This window comes from Heterodontus francisci, chromosome 2 (assembly GCF_036365525.1).
Source record: "Heterodontus francisci isolate sHetFra1 chromosome 2, sHetFra1.hap1, whole genome shotgun sequence".
Taxonomy (NCBI): Eukaryota; Metazoa; Chordata; class Chondrichthyes; order Heterodontiformes; family Heterodontidae; genus Heterodontus; species Heterodontus francisci.
This window is the reverse complement of record NC_090372.1, coordinates 25,927,526-25,942,451: the sequence shown is the minus strand read 5'-3', so window position 1 is coordinate 25,942,451 and position 14,926 is coordinate 25,927,526. Positions and strand designations below refer to the sequence as shown.

Genomic DNA, 14,926 nt, shown 5'->3' with positions numbered 1-14,926 from the left:
CACTAACAATGCAATGCAGATACGACAAGTCTGCATGGTTTCCTCAAACATTGTACATAGTAGACATAAGTGGACCAGCAGAGGCAGGACAACCAACGTGTAAGGACCTCAACATCATAACTATCCATGACAGCATTATCAAGGGGAAATCTCCAAGGACCGGAACCCACTGGCAGACTCTGGCCAGCATCAAACGGTGTAGTCTGGAAATCCAGCAACAGCACAAATATGCCACGCCTTCACCTCTACTATCTAGAGAACTGCCAGCATCACAACGAGCCAGAATGGACAGGTACCTCCATGAAATCAAGTACTCTTCCCCTAACAAGTCTTCGACCTTGAGCCCCAAGCCTTCAGATGTGGAGGATGAGGAGAGGCAACGGACTCACAACATGCTGAAGAGGCAGAGGAGGAATGAGTTGAAACATTGTCTATTGGCTCTTCGAGATGGGGTGCCGGAATTTTCCAAGAATGACAAGGCCTCAAAGGTGGTCAACTTGACAAAAGCAACAGAGTATGTTAGCAGGCTGAAGGCAGAGCAACAGAAACTGAATGCAGAGAGGGAGAAACCTAAAAAAAACCACAATAGCTGAGACACAAATTCTCTGAGCAAGAGTGGTCAAACAACCAAAATGATATATGGACCCTTAAGCTTCTGCATGTGTAAAGTTCATAATCTTTATACCAGTGTAAATAATTTGATGAATCTAATTTTATGTATTTTTACTTTTAGCATACGAGACATCTTTGGAAAGAAAGGGGATGTTGTGTGATTGACTTTAAGAGTGATGTCCCTTTAAGATCTTACTATGCTAATGAGCTAAGTAACAGGATGCAGTCGTGTGACTGAAGCCTGAGTCACTCTGCTACTGTAACACCTCAAGGCAGGTTTTGTAAATAATTAGCTCTGTACTGTATAAAAGTTTAGCTGTAATAAACCTGTTTGAGATTTTCAACCAACTGGACGCCACGCATCTCATCTATGTTGCAGACAACATAAAAATAACTCATTACAATTTCCATTTCTTTAAATCTCCAACAATAATTAAAATCTGAAAGAATGAGACTTCGCACATGTAAAAATTAATTTTCAGTTGCGGAGAGGTTACCATTAAAAGTCTACTTACACTAGAATGGACAAGCTTTACGCTTTCCAAGAACAACTTATATTTATATAGTGCCTTTAACACTATAAAACGTCCCAAGGCACGTCACAGGAGCATTAGAAAACAAAGTACAGCACTGAGCCACAAAAGGAGATATTAGGTCAGATGACCAAAAGCTTGGCCAAAGAGGTAGGTTTTAAGGAGTGTCTTAAAGGATGAAAGTGAAGTAGAGAGGCAGAGAGGTGTAAGATGGATATTCCAGATTTTGGGGCCTAGGCAACTGAAGATGTGGCCACCAATGCTGGAGCAATTAAAATCAGGGATGCACAAGAGGCCAGAATTAGAGGAGTGCAGATATCTAGGAGGGTTATGGGGCTAGAGGAGATTACAGAGATAGAATGAGACAAGATCATGGAGGGATTGAAAACAAGGATGAGAATTTTAATATCGAGCCATTGCTTGACTGGGAATCAATGTAGGTCAGCGAGCACAGTAGAGGTAGGAGAATGGGACTGGGTGCAGGTTAAGACATGGGCAGCAGAGTTTTGGATGACCTAAAGTTTACAGAGAGTAGAATGTGGGAGACAAGCCAGGAGTGCATTGAAATAGTCAAGTCCAGAGGTAACGAAGGCATGAATAAGGGTTTCAACAGAGGATGAGCTGAGACAGGGTGAAGTCTGGCAATGTTACGGAGGTGGAAATAGGCGGTCTTAGTGATGGCATCAATATGAGTTTGGAAACTCAACTCGGGGCAAATGTGACACCAAGGTTGCGAACAGACTGGCTTAATCTCAGACTGTTGCCAGGGTGAGGGATGGAGTCGGTAGCTAGGGAACGGAGTATGCAGCGGGACCAAAAACAATGGCTTCAATCTTCCCAATATCTAATTGGAGGAAATTTCTTCTCAACCAGACTAGATGTCAGTCTGATAATTTAGCAACAGTGGAGGAGTTAAGAGAAATGGTGGTGCAGTAGAGCTGAGTGTCATAAGCATCCATGTGAAAACTAATAGTGTGCTTTCAGATGATGTTGCCGAGGGGCAGCATGTAAATGAGAAATAGGAAGGGGCCAAGGATAGATCTTTGGAGGACACCAGAGGTAACAGAGCAGGAAGAGATGCCACTGATATGATTAAATAGATAAGAATGGAACCATGTGAGAGAAGTTCCACCCTGCAAGATGACAGTCGAAGCCTTGGACAAGAATAGTGTGGTCAACTGTGTCAAAGACTGCAGATAGGCCGAGAAGGATGAGGAGAGAAAGTTTATCTTTTTCACAGTCACATAGCATGTCATTTGTGACTTCAATAAGAGCTGTTTCTACATTGTGGCAGGGACGGAAACCTGGTTGGAGAGATTCAAACATGGAGTTCCGGGAAAGATGGGCATGAATTTGGGACGCAAAAACATAGTCAAAGACTTTGGAAAGGAAAGGGAGGTTGCAGTTGGGGTGGTAGTTTGGAAGGATGCTGGGGTCAAGTGTTTTTTTGAGGAGGGGGCGATGACAGCAGATTTAAAGGAGAGACAGACAACTCCTGGAGAGAACCGTTTACAATGGTGGCTAATATGGGGACCAGGGGAAGATGGATGATCAGCTGTTCAGTGAGCATAGGATTTAGATGAAGAGGATGTGGGTCTCATGGACAAGCTTAGAGAGGGCATGAAGGGTCATAGGAGAGAAACTAGAGAAAGATGTGAGTTCAGGGCTAGGGAAGAGGGGAGCATTATAGGAAGTTTGGTCAGATGAGTTTCTTGATGAGTTCAGTGGGTATTTAGTGGGCAAGCATGCTCATTCCATGTGTTTCAATGCTGAGTCTCTGGGCTAGTTACCAGTGTAGTGAAGCTTCAGGAGAAGCAAGGCAAGTTGGACAGCAACTTCTGATTTTTGCATTTAACTGTGCGTGTGGCGTCACTGTATGTTGCTGTCCTATTTACTCTTTAATAACGGTGAGTGTTGGTTATTGGTTATTTTTACTGAAAAATCTGGCCCATTGTTTTTATATGGTGAGGAAGTCTGAGAATAGTCTTGGGAACAGTGGAAAAATACATCAAATTAGACAAAAGCTCTGTTTGGTTTGGTTGAAAGAAAGGAAGAACTTGCATTAATATTGCACCTTTCATGACCTCAGCACATCCCAAAGTGTTTTACAGCCGATGATAATCTTTTTGAAGTGTAACCAGGGTTGTAATGTAGGAAGCATAGTTGCCAATTTGCATATAGCAAGCTCCACAAACAGCAATGAGATACATGGCTAGATTATCTGTTTTAGGTGTTGGTTGAAGGATAAATATTGGCCAGGACACTAGGGAAAACTCCCCTGCACTCCTTCAAAATGGTGTCATGGGATCTTCTATGTCCAACAGACTTGGTTTAACATCTCATTCAAAAGACGGCTTCTCCAACAGTGCAGCACACCCTCAGTATTGCACTGGAGTGTCAAAGTGGGTTTTGTTCTCAAATCTCTTGAACTCATGACCTTATCACTCAGAAACTGAAGTGAACGTTCGTTTACAAATCAAGTTTGATTTTAGTCAGAACATTCACAAAGCATCTGTCAGAGGAATAAAAACAAAGTGCTGGAAATACTTAGCAGGTCTGGCAGCATCAGTGGAGAGAGAAACAAAGTTAAACTTTCGGGTTGATGACCTTTCATCAGAACTCAAACAAGAAATATCAATTCAGTTTCTCTTTCCACCATCGCAAAGCATTTCCAGCATTTTCTGTTTTCATTTCAGATTTCCAGCATCCACATTCTTTTGCTTTTATTTATCTGTTGCAGGAAACTCTGCAAAGGGAAACTAATGGCAGTACCTTGTTTTCAATACCCTCTTTGTGAGGGAGGTTCCCCAATGCCTTGGACAACAAACATAAACAGTAGCTACTGATGCCATGAAGTCCTGTTGGCCCTCTGTGGTCTATCAGGCTCATCCCACTTGTACGTATGTGCAATGTGTTTTCAGCAGCGCTGACCCCACAACATTGAGAGTGATCCATAGCCAGAACGGCAAAGTCTTAAGTGACACTTTGCAGTAATTGGGACATTCGTGTAAGTGAAGCTGCTCCAATGTCATGTTTCGAATTTCAGAAATGTGCGTACACAAATCATGCACAGCGAATGGATTTAAACAGATTTTTAAAAAAACAGTAGTGTCCTATTGAGCCTACCATAATCCATACCTATTGTTCTCTCGGCTGTTGCTTCCCCTGTGAATTCAGACCCTTCTTCAAATTCTTCCTCTTCTTCAAATTCTTCCTCTTCTTCAAATTCTTCCTCCTCTTCAAATTCTTCAATTTCTGGTCTTTCTAGACGTGCTCTGTAAAGCAGCACAAATTAAAAACATCTGCATATAAATCAATGAAAAACATCGAACATATTTTAAAAGCATAATCAGGGGTGTCCAAAAAGGCATTGCCTTTGAAAACATACGCTCCTTCTGAAGATGGAGTTGATGTTTCTGGCCCAGGCTGAAATAATGTAGCTCTCGGACATTCCCTCTGTAAAGCTGGATACGGGTAGCGGTTGATTCTAACTGTAAAAAGGAAATTGTCATTAAAACACTATGTAACACAACACACAGTTCAAAGTTGCCAATAATTACTTTTGCATGCATCAAAAACCACCAGTAATAATTTCACAAGTTCACTAAAATTCATTCACTAATTTATTTTTGAGTTTTCATATGTCATCAATATTATAAAATAAACTTTAGGGAGTTTTTGAAACATTCTTCCTGAGCATTGAAGGTATCGGTAAATATCGTGTTCATATGTGACCTTTCAGGAAAGTCTGCCAATACCTCAAACTAACAGATTTTCAAAAGTCGCTCAAACCTGTAATGCAGTAGCGGGAGGGCAATTTATTCAGCAGGTTAGCACAGTCAACACTAGTGCAGTGTAATCTGCATTGTCAGAAACATGGACTGAAACGTGATTAGTTCAGTATCGAAGATTAAGGGGTAATCTAATAGAGATACTTAAGATGATTAAAGGATTCAATAGGCTAGATAGTGAGAGACTCTTTTTTCTGGTGGGTGAGTCCAGTCCAAAGGGACATAACCTTTAAATTAGAGTGAGGCTACTTAGGGATGATGTCAGGAAGCATTTCTTCACAAAAGGGTGGTGGAAATCTGGAACTCTCCCACAAAAAACTGCTGAGACTAGAGGTTAATTGAAAATTTCAAAACTGAGATTAACTTTTATTAGTTCAGGATTTTAAGGGATATGGAACAAAGGTGCGTAGTTGGAGTTACAATGCAGATCAATTGTGATCTAATTGAAAAGCAGAACAGGCTAGAGGGGCTGAATGATCTCTTCCTATTCCTACATTTCTATGTTAAAGTGCCATTGGCAGAAGGAGCTGTTTGGGATGCCTGTGCAGTAGTGAGGCTGTAAATTGATCTATAATTCCACAACAAATCCTGGCTAGAGGAAAACTTTATGGATGCAATTACACTGTTGCTACACAAGCAATCAGAGACCTTTGTCATCAGCTCCCCAGTGGAGGTCCAAAGAGACATAGAGATCCATGTACATGATTCATTAAAGTGTCATGGACAGATAAAGAAAATAATCAAAGAGGATAATGGAATCCTGGGCTTTGTATCTAGAGGACTAGAATACAAAAGGGTGGAAGTTATGCTAGGCCTTGGATGGAGTGTAGATTTACCAGAATGTTGCACAAACTAGGGTTATATTTCCTGGAATTTAGAAGGTTAAGGAGTGGTTTGATCAAAGTTTTCAAGACATTAAAGGGAAGTGATAGGGTAGATAGAGAGAAACTATTTCTGCTGCCTGAGGAGTCTAGGACTAGAGGACATAGCCTAAAGTTAGAGCCAGGCCTTTCAGAAGTGAAGTTAGAAAACACTTATGCACACAAAGAGTGGTAGAAGATTGGAACTTCCGTCCGCAAACAGCCATTAATGCTCGGTCAATTGTTAATATTAAATCTGAGCTTAATAGATTTTGTTAACCAAAGTCTAATACAGGACAAAGGCAGGAATTTTTTCTATTTATTCATTCATGCGACATGGGCCTCACTGGCAAGGCTAGGATTTACTGTCTATTCTTAATTGCCTTTGAGAAGGTGGTGGTGAGCTCCTTCTTGAACTGCTGCAGTCCGTGACATGAAGACACTCCCACAGTGCTGTTAGCAAGCAGGTTCCAGGATTTTGACCCAGCATTGATGAAGGGACGGAGATATATTTCAAAGTCAGGATGGTGTGTGACTTGGAGGGGAATTTGGAGGTGGTGCTGTCCCCATGCGCCTGCTGCCTTTGTCCTTCTAGGTAGTAAAGGTCACCAGTTTGTGAGGTGCTTTCAAAGAAACCTTGGTGAATTGCTGCAGTGCATCCTGTTGATGGTACACTGCAGCCACAGTGCACCAGTGGTGGAGGGAGTGAATATTGAAGGTCATAATCATAAGATCATAAGAAGTAGGAGCAGGAGTAGGCCATCCGGCCCCTCGAGCCTGCTCCGCCATTCAATAAGATCATGGCTGATCTTTTCGTGGACTCAGATCCACTTACCCGCGTTCTCACCGTATCCCTTCATTCCTTTATTATTCAAAAAGATATCTACCTTAGCTTGAAAAACGTTTACTGAAGAAGCGTCAACTACTTCACTGGGCAAGGAATTCCATAGATTAACAACCCTCTGGGTGAAGAAGTTCCTTCTTAATTCAGTCCTAAATCTGCTCCCTCTAATTTTGAGGCTATGCCCTCTTGTCCTAGCTTCACCTACCAGTGGAAACATACTTTCCACTTGTATCTTATCTATTCCCTTCATGATTTTATATGTTTCTATAAGATCCCCCCTCATTCTTCTGAATTCCAATGAATATAATCCCAATCTACTCAGTCTCTCCTCATAAGGGCGGCACAGTGGCGCAGTGGTTAGCACTGCAGCCTCACAGCTCCAGCGACCCGGGTTCAATTCTGGGTACTGCCTGTGAGGAGTTTGCAAGTTCTCCCTGTGTCTGCATGGGTTTTCTCCAGGTGCTCCGGTTTCCTCCCACAAGCCAAAAGACTTGCAGCTTGGTCGGTAAATTGGCCATTATAAATTGCCACTAGTATAGGTAGGTGGTAGGGAAATATAGGGAGAGGTGGGGATGTTTGGTAGGAATATGGGATTAGTGTAGGATTAGTATAAATGGGTGGTTGATGGTCGGCACAGACTCGGTGGGCCGAAGGGCCTGTTTCAGTGCTGTATCTCTAAAACTAAAAAAACTAAAACTAAAAAAAACATAAGCCAACCCCCTCAACTCCGGAATCAACCTAGTGAACCTCCTCTGCACCCTCTCCAGTGCCAGTACATCCTTTCTCAAGTAAGGAGACCAAAACTGCACACAGTACTCCAGGTGCGGCCTCACCAGTACCTTATACAGCTGCAACATAACCTCTCTGCTTTTAAACTCAATCCCTTTAGCAATGAAGGACAAAATTCCATTTGCCTTCCTAATTACTTGCTGTACCTGCAGACCAACCTTCTGCGATTCATGCACAAGGACACCCAGGTCCCTCTGCATAGCAGCATGCTGCAACTTTTTACCATTCAAGTAATAATCCTTTTTACTGTTACTCCTACCGAAATGAATGACTTCACATTTATTAACATTGTATTCCATCTGCCAGTCCTTTGCCCACTCACTCAATGTATCTATGTTCCTCTGCAAAGTTTCACAGTCATCTGCACACTTTGCTCTGCCACTCATCTTAGTGTCATCTGCAAACCTGGACACCCTACAAGTGGTCCCCAACTCCAAATAATCTATGTAAATTGTAAATAATTGCGGACCCAACACCGATCCCTGAGGCACACCACTAGTGACTGATTGCCAACCAGAATAGCACTCATTTATCCCCACTCTCTGCTTCCTGTCAGTCAACCAATCCTCTATCCATGCTAATACTTTACCCCTAACGCCATGCATCCTTATTTTATACAGCAGCCTCTTGTGCGGCACCTTGTCGAAGGCTTTTTGGAAATCTAGGTACACCACATCCACTGGGTCCCCATTGTCCACCTTGCTCGTAATATCATAGAATTCCAAAAGATTTGTCAAGCATGACCTGCCCTTCATGCACCCATGCTGCGTCTGCCCAACGGGACAATTTCTATCGAGATGCCCTGCTATTTCTTCCTTGATAATAGACTCAAGCATCTTCCCTACTACAGAGGTTAAGCTAACCCGTCTATAATTCCCCATCCTTTGTCTACCTCCCTTTTTAAACAGTGGCATCACATCTGCTGTTTTCCAATCTGTTGGGACTACCCCAGAGTCCAGTGAATTTTGGAAAATTATCACCAGTGCACCTGCTATCTCTCCCGCCATCTCTTTTAGTACCCTTGGATGCATTCCATCAGGGCCAGGAGACTTATCAATCCTTAGCTCCATTAGCTTGCCCAACACTACCTCTTCCATAATAATGATTGTTTCCAGGTCCTCACCTACGTTCGTCTCTTTGTCAATTACTGGCATGTTATTAATGTCCTCCACTGTGAAGACCGATACAAAATACCTGTTCAATGCCTCGGCCATTTCATCATATCCCATAACTAAATTCCCCTTCTCATCCTCTAAAGGACCAATGTTTACTTTAGCCACTCTTTTTCGTTTTATATATTTATAGAAACTTTTGCTATCTGTCTTTATATTCTGTGCTAGTTTTTTCTCATGTTCTATCTTACTTTTCTTTATAGCCCTTTTTGTGGCTCTCTGTTGACCTTTAAAGTTTTCCCAATCTTCTAGTTTCATGCTGTTTTTGGCCACTTTGTATGCCTTCTTTTTCAATTTGATAGCCTCCCTTATTTCCTTAGACACCCATGGCAGATTACCCCTTTTCTTCCAGTCCTTCCTTTTCACTGGAATATACTTTTGCTGAACACTTTGAAAAATTGCTTTGAAAGTCCTCCACTGCTCGTCAACTGTCCCACCATAAAATCTTTGTTTCCAGTCTACTTTAGCCAAGTCCTCCCTCATTCTATTGTAGTCCCCCTTGTTCAAGCGCAGGACCCTGGTATTGGATTTTATCTTCACACTCTCCATCTGTATTCTAAATTCAACCATACTGTGATCACTCCTTCCAAGAGGATCCCTAACTATGAGGTCATTAATTATTCCTGTCTCATTACACAGGACTAGATCTAGGATAGCTCGCTCCCTCGTCGGTTCCATTACATACTGTTCAAGAAAACTATCAAGATACACTCAACGAACTCCTCCTCAAGGCTACCCTGACTGAGCTGGTTCGACCAATCTATATGTAGATTAAAATCCCCCATGATAATTGCCGTACCATTTTTACAGGCATTAGTTATTTCTTTGTTTATTACCCGCCCCAATGTGATGTTATTATTTGGTGGCCTATAGACTATGCCTATCAATGACGTTTTCTTCTGAGAGTTTCTAATTTCCACCCAAATGGATTCAACCTCATTCTCCATAGAACCTATATCATCTCTCAGCACCGCCCTGATGTCGTCCTTGAATATCAGAGCTACACCACCTCCCTTACCTTCCTGTCTGTCCTTCCGAATAGTCTGGTACCCCTGGATATTTAACTCCCAGTCGTGACCAACCTGTAACCATGTCTCCATAATGGCTACCAAATCATATTCATTCGCGATGATTTGTGCCATTAACTCATCAACCTTATTACGAATGCTACGAGCATTCAGGTAAAGTGCCTTTATGCTAGCTTTCTTACCCTCATGATTTCCAACATCTCTAATAACTCCTGAGTTATCCTTCCTTTCTGATTCTTTCATAGTCTGCCTTGAAATTAAAACCTTCTGCACACATGTTAACCTGCTGCTTACCATTTTATTTACCATCATACTCCCTGTCGTTTTCCCTTTCCCTCCTGGATGGAGTACCAATCAAGAGGGTTTCTTTCTCCTGGATGGTGTCAAGCTTCTTGAGTGTTGGAGCTACACTCATCCAGATGCTAGGTGACAAATAAGCATTGATCTATTTGAATGATGGAACAGACCCAAGGGGCCCTGTACCCATGTTCCTATATCATAGCAGTCAGGGTTTTACTATTAACTGACATTAGTGACTCAGGGGGTCCAGCCAGGGAAATTAGTTTGCAACAAAACAGTGATGCTGATGTGGCAAATACAATTAGTTTCAGACTATAATAAGACCAGTATTAACAACAGCTTCCAAGGGTGCAAGGTAAATTATCTGCTGCTCTTATTCTGAGTACTTTCTCTGATTCCCTGTTACTGGATCAGGTTGTTCACTGAACATTTTCCTTCGTAGGCATTTAACTAATTACTCTCCATAACTCCAAGATATTTGGTCCCAATTGTCTTTTTAATGATGCTCAGATTATTAAAAATATTGCCATATAGGGAAAGTAATGCACCAAGTGAGATCACATGATAGGTACCTGACACCACTTCAAAACATAAAAATTGTCTTCAGAAGAGATTGTGTCATGATATCGTCCCTTTACAAAAAGCTTGCAGAACCTTGCTTCCCTTTTTAATGACTGTAGTTGATACTTGGAAATAACTTTGCTCCCACCCACAATTTATTGAATGTGTAACTGTCCATGCAGGTGCCTTTAAAATATAACAAATATTGCTATTGCCCCTAGCTGCTGTAAAGAGTAGAAAGACCATCCAAGTACTAGGAAATAGATCACTGTTTAAAGTTTTAGGATTCAACTTCATACAGACTCTACCAATGATCATCACAACACATACCTAGATTTATATCTGCCTTGAAAGAAAGTACTTTGCACTTATCTGAGGATCTTTTACAACCTGAGGATGTTCCAAAGCACATTACAACCAAGGGATTTGAAGTGACCTCGTGTTGTAATGTAGGAAACGCCAATTTGCACACAGCAAGGTCCTACAAACAGCAGTGTGATAATGACCAGATAATCTGTTTTAGTAATGCTGCTTGAGGGATTAATAGCAGACAGGACACCAGGGAGAACTCTCTAGAGAAAGAGTCCCATGGAATATTTTACGTCCACCTGACAGAGTGGTTTAAAATCTTATCCAAAAGACGGCACCTCTGACAGTGTAACACTCCCTCAGTACTGCACTGGAGAATCAGCCTGAATTATGTGCTTAAGTCTCTGGAGTGGGACTTGAACCCATAACCATCTCAGATGAGTGTGCTACCAACTGAGCCAAGACTGACATAACAAAGTCAGTATGATGTTGGGTCTCCTCAGCTCTTTTAAAGATGGTCCATACCATTGTTTTAAAGGGAAGGGAAAACTGAAAACTGCAATACCAGCAGGTTGAAACATATCAAAAAACCACAATAATGATGATCTATAAAGCATTTTGGAATGTCCTGAAGTCATGAAAGGCACTATATAAATGCAACTCTTTTTTTTTTAGATAGTTTATGCCAGAACATCAATCTTTGGGGAACATTCTCTCTGTAAAGAATATACATGCAGCAATACTTTTCATATATCTTTTACTTTTAAATCAAGCATAACTTACGTGTGAGACTTTTCAGAAAGGCCCGTGCAAACTTTTGGGCATACATCATTTCATGATCCAGCAGTTGGCCCAGGTGAATCAAGTGTTGGTCATAAGGAAAACTAACAAGCTCCTCCAGGTTAGTTCTGACAGCATCCTTCCCGAGGAATAATGTAAAGATCGCGAACCCTTTACACTTAGCTTGTAATGACACAGCCCTTAACTTCTCTGTGTCAAAGACACTTGTTTCTCCTGCAAGTATTACAAAGATTACCTTACGGCGTCGAGGATTTGGGGCACCTGAGAAAACATTATTCAAGGTCCATTCAATAGCATGGCCAGCCCAAGAAGAGCCTTCTAATTTATTAAACAAATTCTCAATGTGTCTCTTCATCATGCTTTTGCTGCCATAGTTCAAAAATCCAAACTCAAGGTTGACTGGCTTCTGGACAGATCTGGGTTGGTAACCTGCTGGTGAATGTTGCACCAGAGCTACCCTAGCACGATTATCAAAGGCCCTTGGGTTTCTTGAGATCACAAACACATCAAGCATTGAGCTGAGGAAGACCTTTATTCTTTCAAAGTCTACTGTTCTCAGATTGCGTGAGCCATCAACAACAAAAGCAATGTCCATGTTGATCGGGATTGGAGGTGGGGAGATGGCTTGTTGGCACTGGACGTTTGGTTCACACATATCTGTGAAGGAAGATTAAAGCCTAAGGTTTAAATTCAGTGATATAAACTACTATTTTCAAGAAATCTGTTGTGAAACATGTATCTTTAATTTCATGTCTAAGTGTAACCACTTTGCTATTGTTTCATTTTAACTATGTAGAACAACACTACTTCATTAAGTACATTTTGTTACATTCTGATTTACAAAATTGTTAAGTGACTATAATTAAAAGTCATACCGAAACAGAAAGTGCATAATTGGATTTTGCGTAACTGTTCCTGCGCTTCTTGCTGCTGTCTTGACAACACAACCACTTGAAACATTCTCGTATCATCAATCTTTTTCAGAGGAAAAGGAAAGAAATTCAAATTTCAGAAACAAAGGTTTGTTAATAGATTTTAAAATGCAGGGAGCATAGGTAGCGAGATTACCTCCTAGGTCTCCAGCTATCTAGGTTAGAGGCCAATGCTAATCATCCAATGGGTCAAGAAATCTAACTGGCCAAGAGATGGAAGGGAGAGACATTTGAATTTCCTTTTAAAAAGTATAGGCAGAAATTTCAGGGACATTACTGTATAGATGCATAAAGTTCTATCAAATTCCACTCTCCACTATTGTTACAAGGGTGTTAATACATCTATTTTCCCACTTCCAGGGGAATTCAGATGCAATTTATATACAACACTCCATTCTATGCACTGGTGTCAAAGCTTGACCTGGTGATATAAAAATAATGCTTGCATTTATATAGCACTGTTCATAGCCTCACGGTGTCCTAAAGCATTTTACAGCTAATGAAATACTTTTGAAGTGTGGTCAATGTTGTAATGTAGGAAACATGGAAGCCAATGTACACAGAACAAGGTTCTGCAAACAATAATGAGAAAAATGGCCAGATAATATGTTTTTCATGGTTTTGGTTGAGGGATAAATATTGTTCCGGACACCAGGAGAGTTCCTCTGCTTTTCTTCTAATAATGTCATTACATCCATCTGAGAGGGCCTCAGTTTAACATTTCCCCACAAGCCAGTACCTCTGACCTTATAGCACTCCCTCAGTATTGCACAGGTGAGCCTGCTGCTTAAATTCTTTAGTGCGACTTAAATGCCTACCCTCCTAATTCAGAGGTGAAAGTACTATCCACTGAGCAACAGTTGCCACCTAACTAAATCATAGGATCTACTTAAAAATATTTTGGTCAGTATTATCAGATTCTGTTCCATTTAATTTGAAGACACAACATGTAGTGGTCACAGCCCTGCCCAGTCATGAGTAAAATACATATATCAAAGATCAAGATTACATCACTTGGCAAGATCCCAAATGACTCTCTTTTCAACTCCACTAGTCTCCACTAGTAATGCTCTTTGCATTAAGAAATTCTCACTAACAGCAGAATTACCCTTCCCTAGCTAGAACCTATTTCCATTGACTGGTTCTGCCTTTAGTTCCTCAATGCAGTTTAATATCTTGTAATTCTCTATAACATCCTCCGTCAATCAATTTCTTTCAAGGCTCTGATATTTCCTCATTACTCAATCCCTTGGTGCTGGGGTGGACTTGTGGTTGTTCCCTGCACTGCCTCCAGGGCTGGAACATATCCTTGTGTCTTGTTGACTCGAACTGGATGCTGCACTCGAGGTATAACCATGTTATGAGATAGCTTTAGCACGACCTCCAATTAGTCATACTCCACTGATCCAACAAGGTAATTCAGTTTTTTTTTTCACAGAGGTGTCAGATTGCCTCAGTTGGTAGCACTTTTGCCTCTGAATAAGAAGGGTGTGAATTCAAGCCCCACTCCAGGACATCAGTGAATAATTTAGGCTGTTACTGCAAGGCAGTACTAAGGAAATTCTGATCAACACTCTTCCATCAATGAACACCCCTAAAAATGAGTTAATTGATCATTCCTACATAACAATACTCATTGCACTCAATAAATAGTGCACACCATATCCCATTCACTTATCACCCCTATGCTTGCTTACCTACATTGGCTCCTGATCCAGCAACATGCCAATTTAAAAATTCTCATCCTCATGTTCAAATCCCACCATGGCCTTGCTTCTCACTATCTCTATAACTTCCTCCAGCCTTACAAAACTCCAAAAGCTCTGCATTCCACCAAATCGTCCAAATCAGGCCTCTTCTTTCACTCCACTACTGACTGCTTTCAGCTGTATAGGCCCTATGCTCTGGAATTTCCTCCCTATTCCTCGCCACCTTTAAGGCACTCCTTAAAACTTAACTCTTTGACCAAGCTTTCGATCACCTTTTCTAATGTCTCCTTCTGTGGCTCAGTGCCAATTTGTGTCTGATTATGCTCCTCTGAAGTGCTTTGGAACATTTTATTACATTAAGATGCCATAAACAAACAAGTCTGTTATTCTGTGAAATGCGTTCAGACGTTTCTAAGAGATGTGATAATGCAAGTCTTTTTCTGCCACTCGTTTTTAGCTAACTCCTTGCTGCCTGTTCCCTCTGACTCTATATCCCTCTTTAGTAGAGTAGGGTTCTCAGCATCAATCTCTAAGGTATTCTAAAAGAAAACAGTTTGCATTGAATATAGCCTGTTTCACATCTTCAGGATGCCCCAAATAGCTTCACAGCCAATGAAGTTCAGTCACCATTGTTTCATTAGCAAAGCTGGCAGCCAAATTGCTCATAGGGATAAATGTTGGCTAG

General features: G+C 41.3%; 1 protein-coding gene across 1 annotated transcript in view; it reads right to left on the bottom strand.

The window, feature by feature from the left end:
* LOC137383331 (collagen alpha-6(VI) chain-like) overlaps positions 1 to 14,926 on the bottom strand; it is a 133,782-nt gene that overhangs the window by 4,508 nt on the left and 114,348 nt on the right. The window contains exons 37-40 of the mRNA XM_068056026.1: positions 12,476 to 12,575; positions 11,583 to 12,257; positions 4,534 to 4,636; positions 4,272 to 4,420 (exon numbers count right to left, since the gene is read on the bottom strand). Of these exons, the coding sequence (XP_067912127.1) occupies positions 4,272 to 4,420; positions 4,534 to 4,636; positions 11,583 to 12,257; positions 12,476 to 12,575 (1,027 nt within the window). The remainder of the gene's footprint in view (positions 1 to 4,271; positions 4,421 to 4,533; positions 4,637 to 11,582; positions 12,258 to 12,475; positions 12,576 to 14,926) is intronic.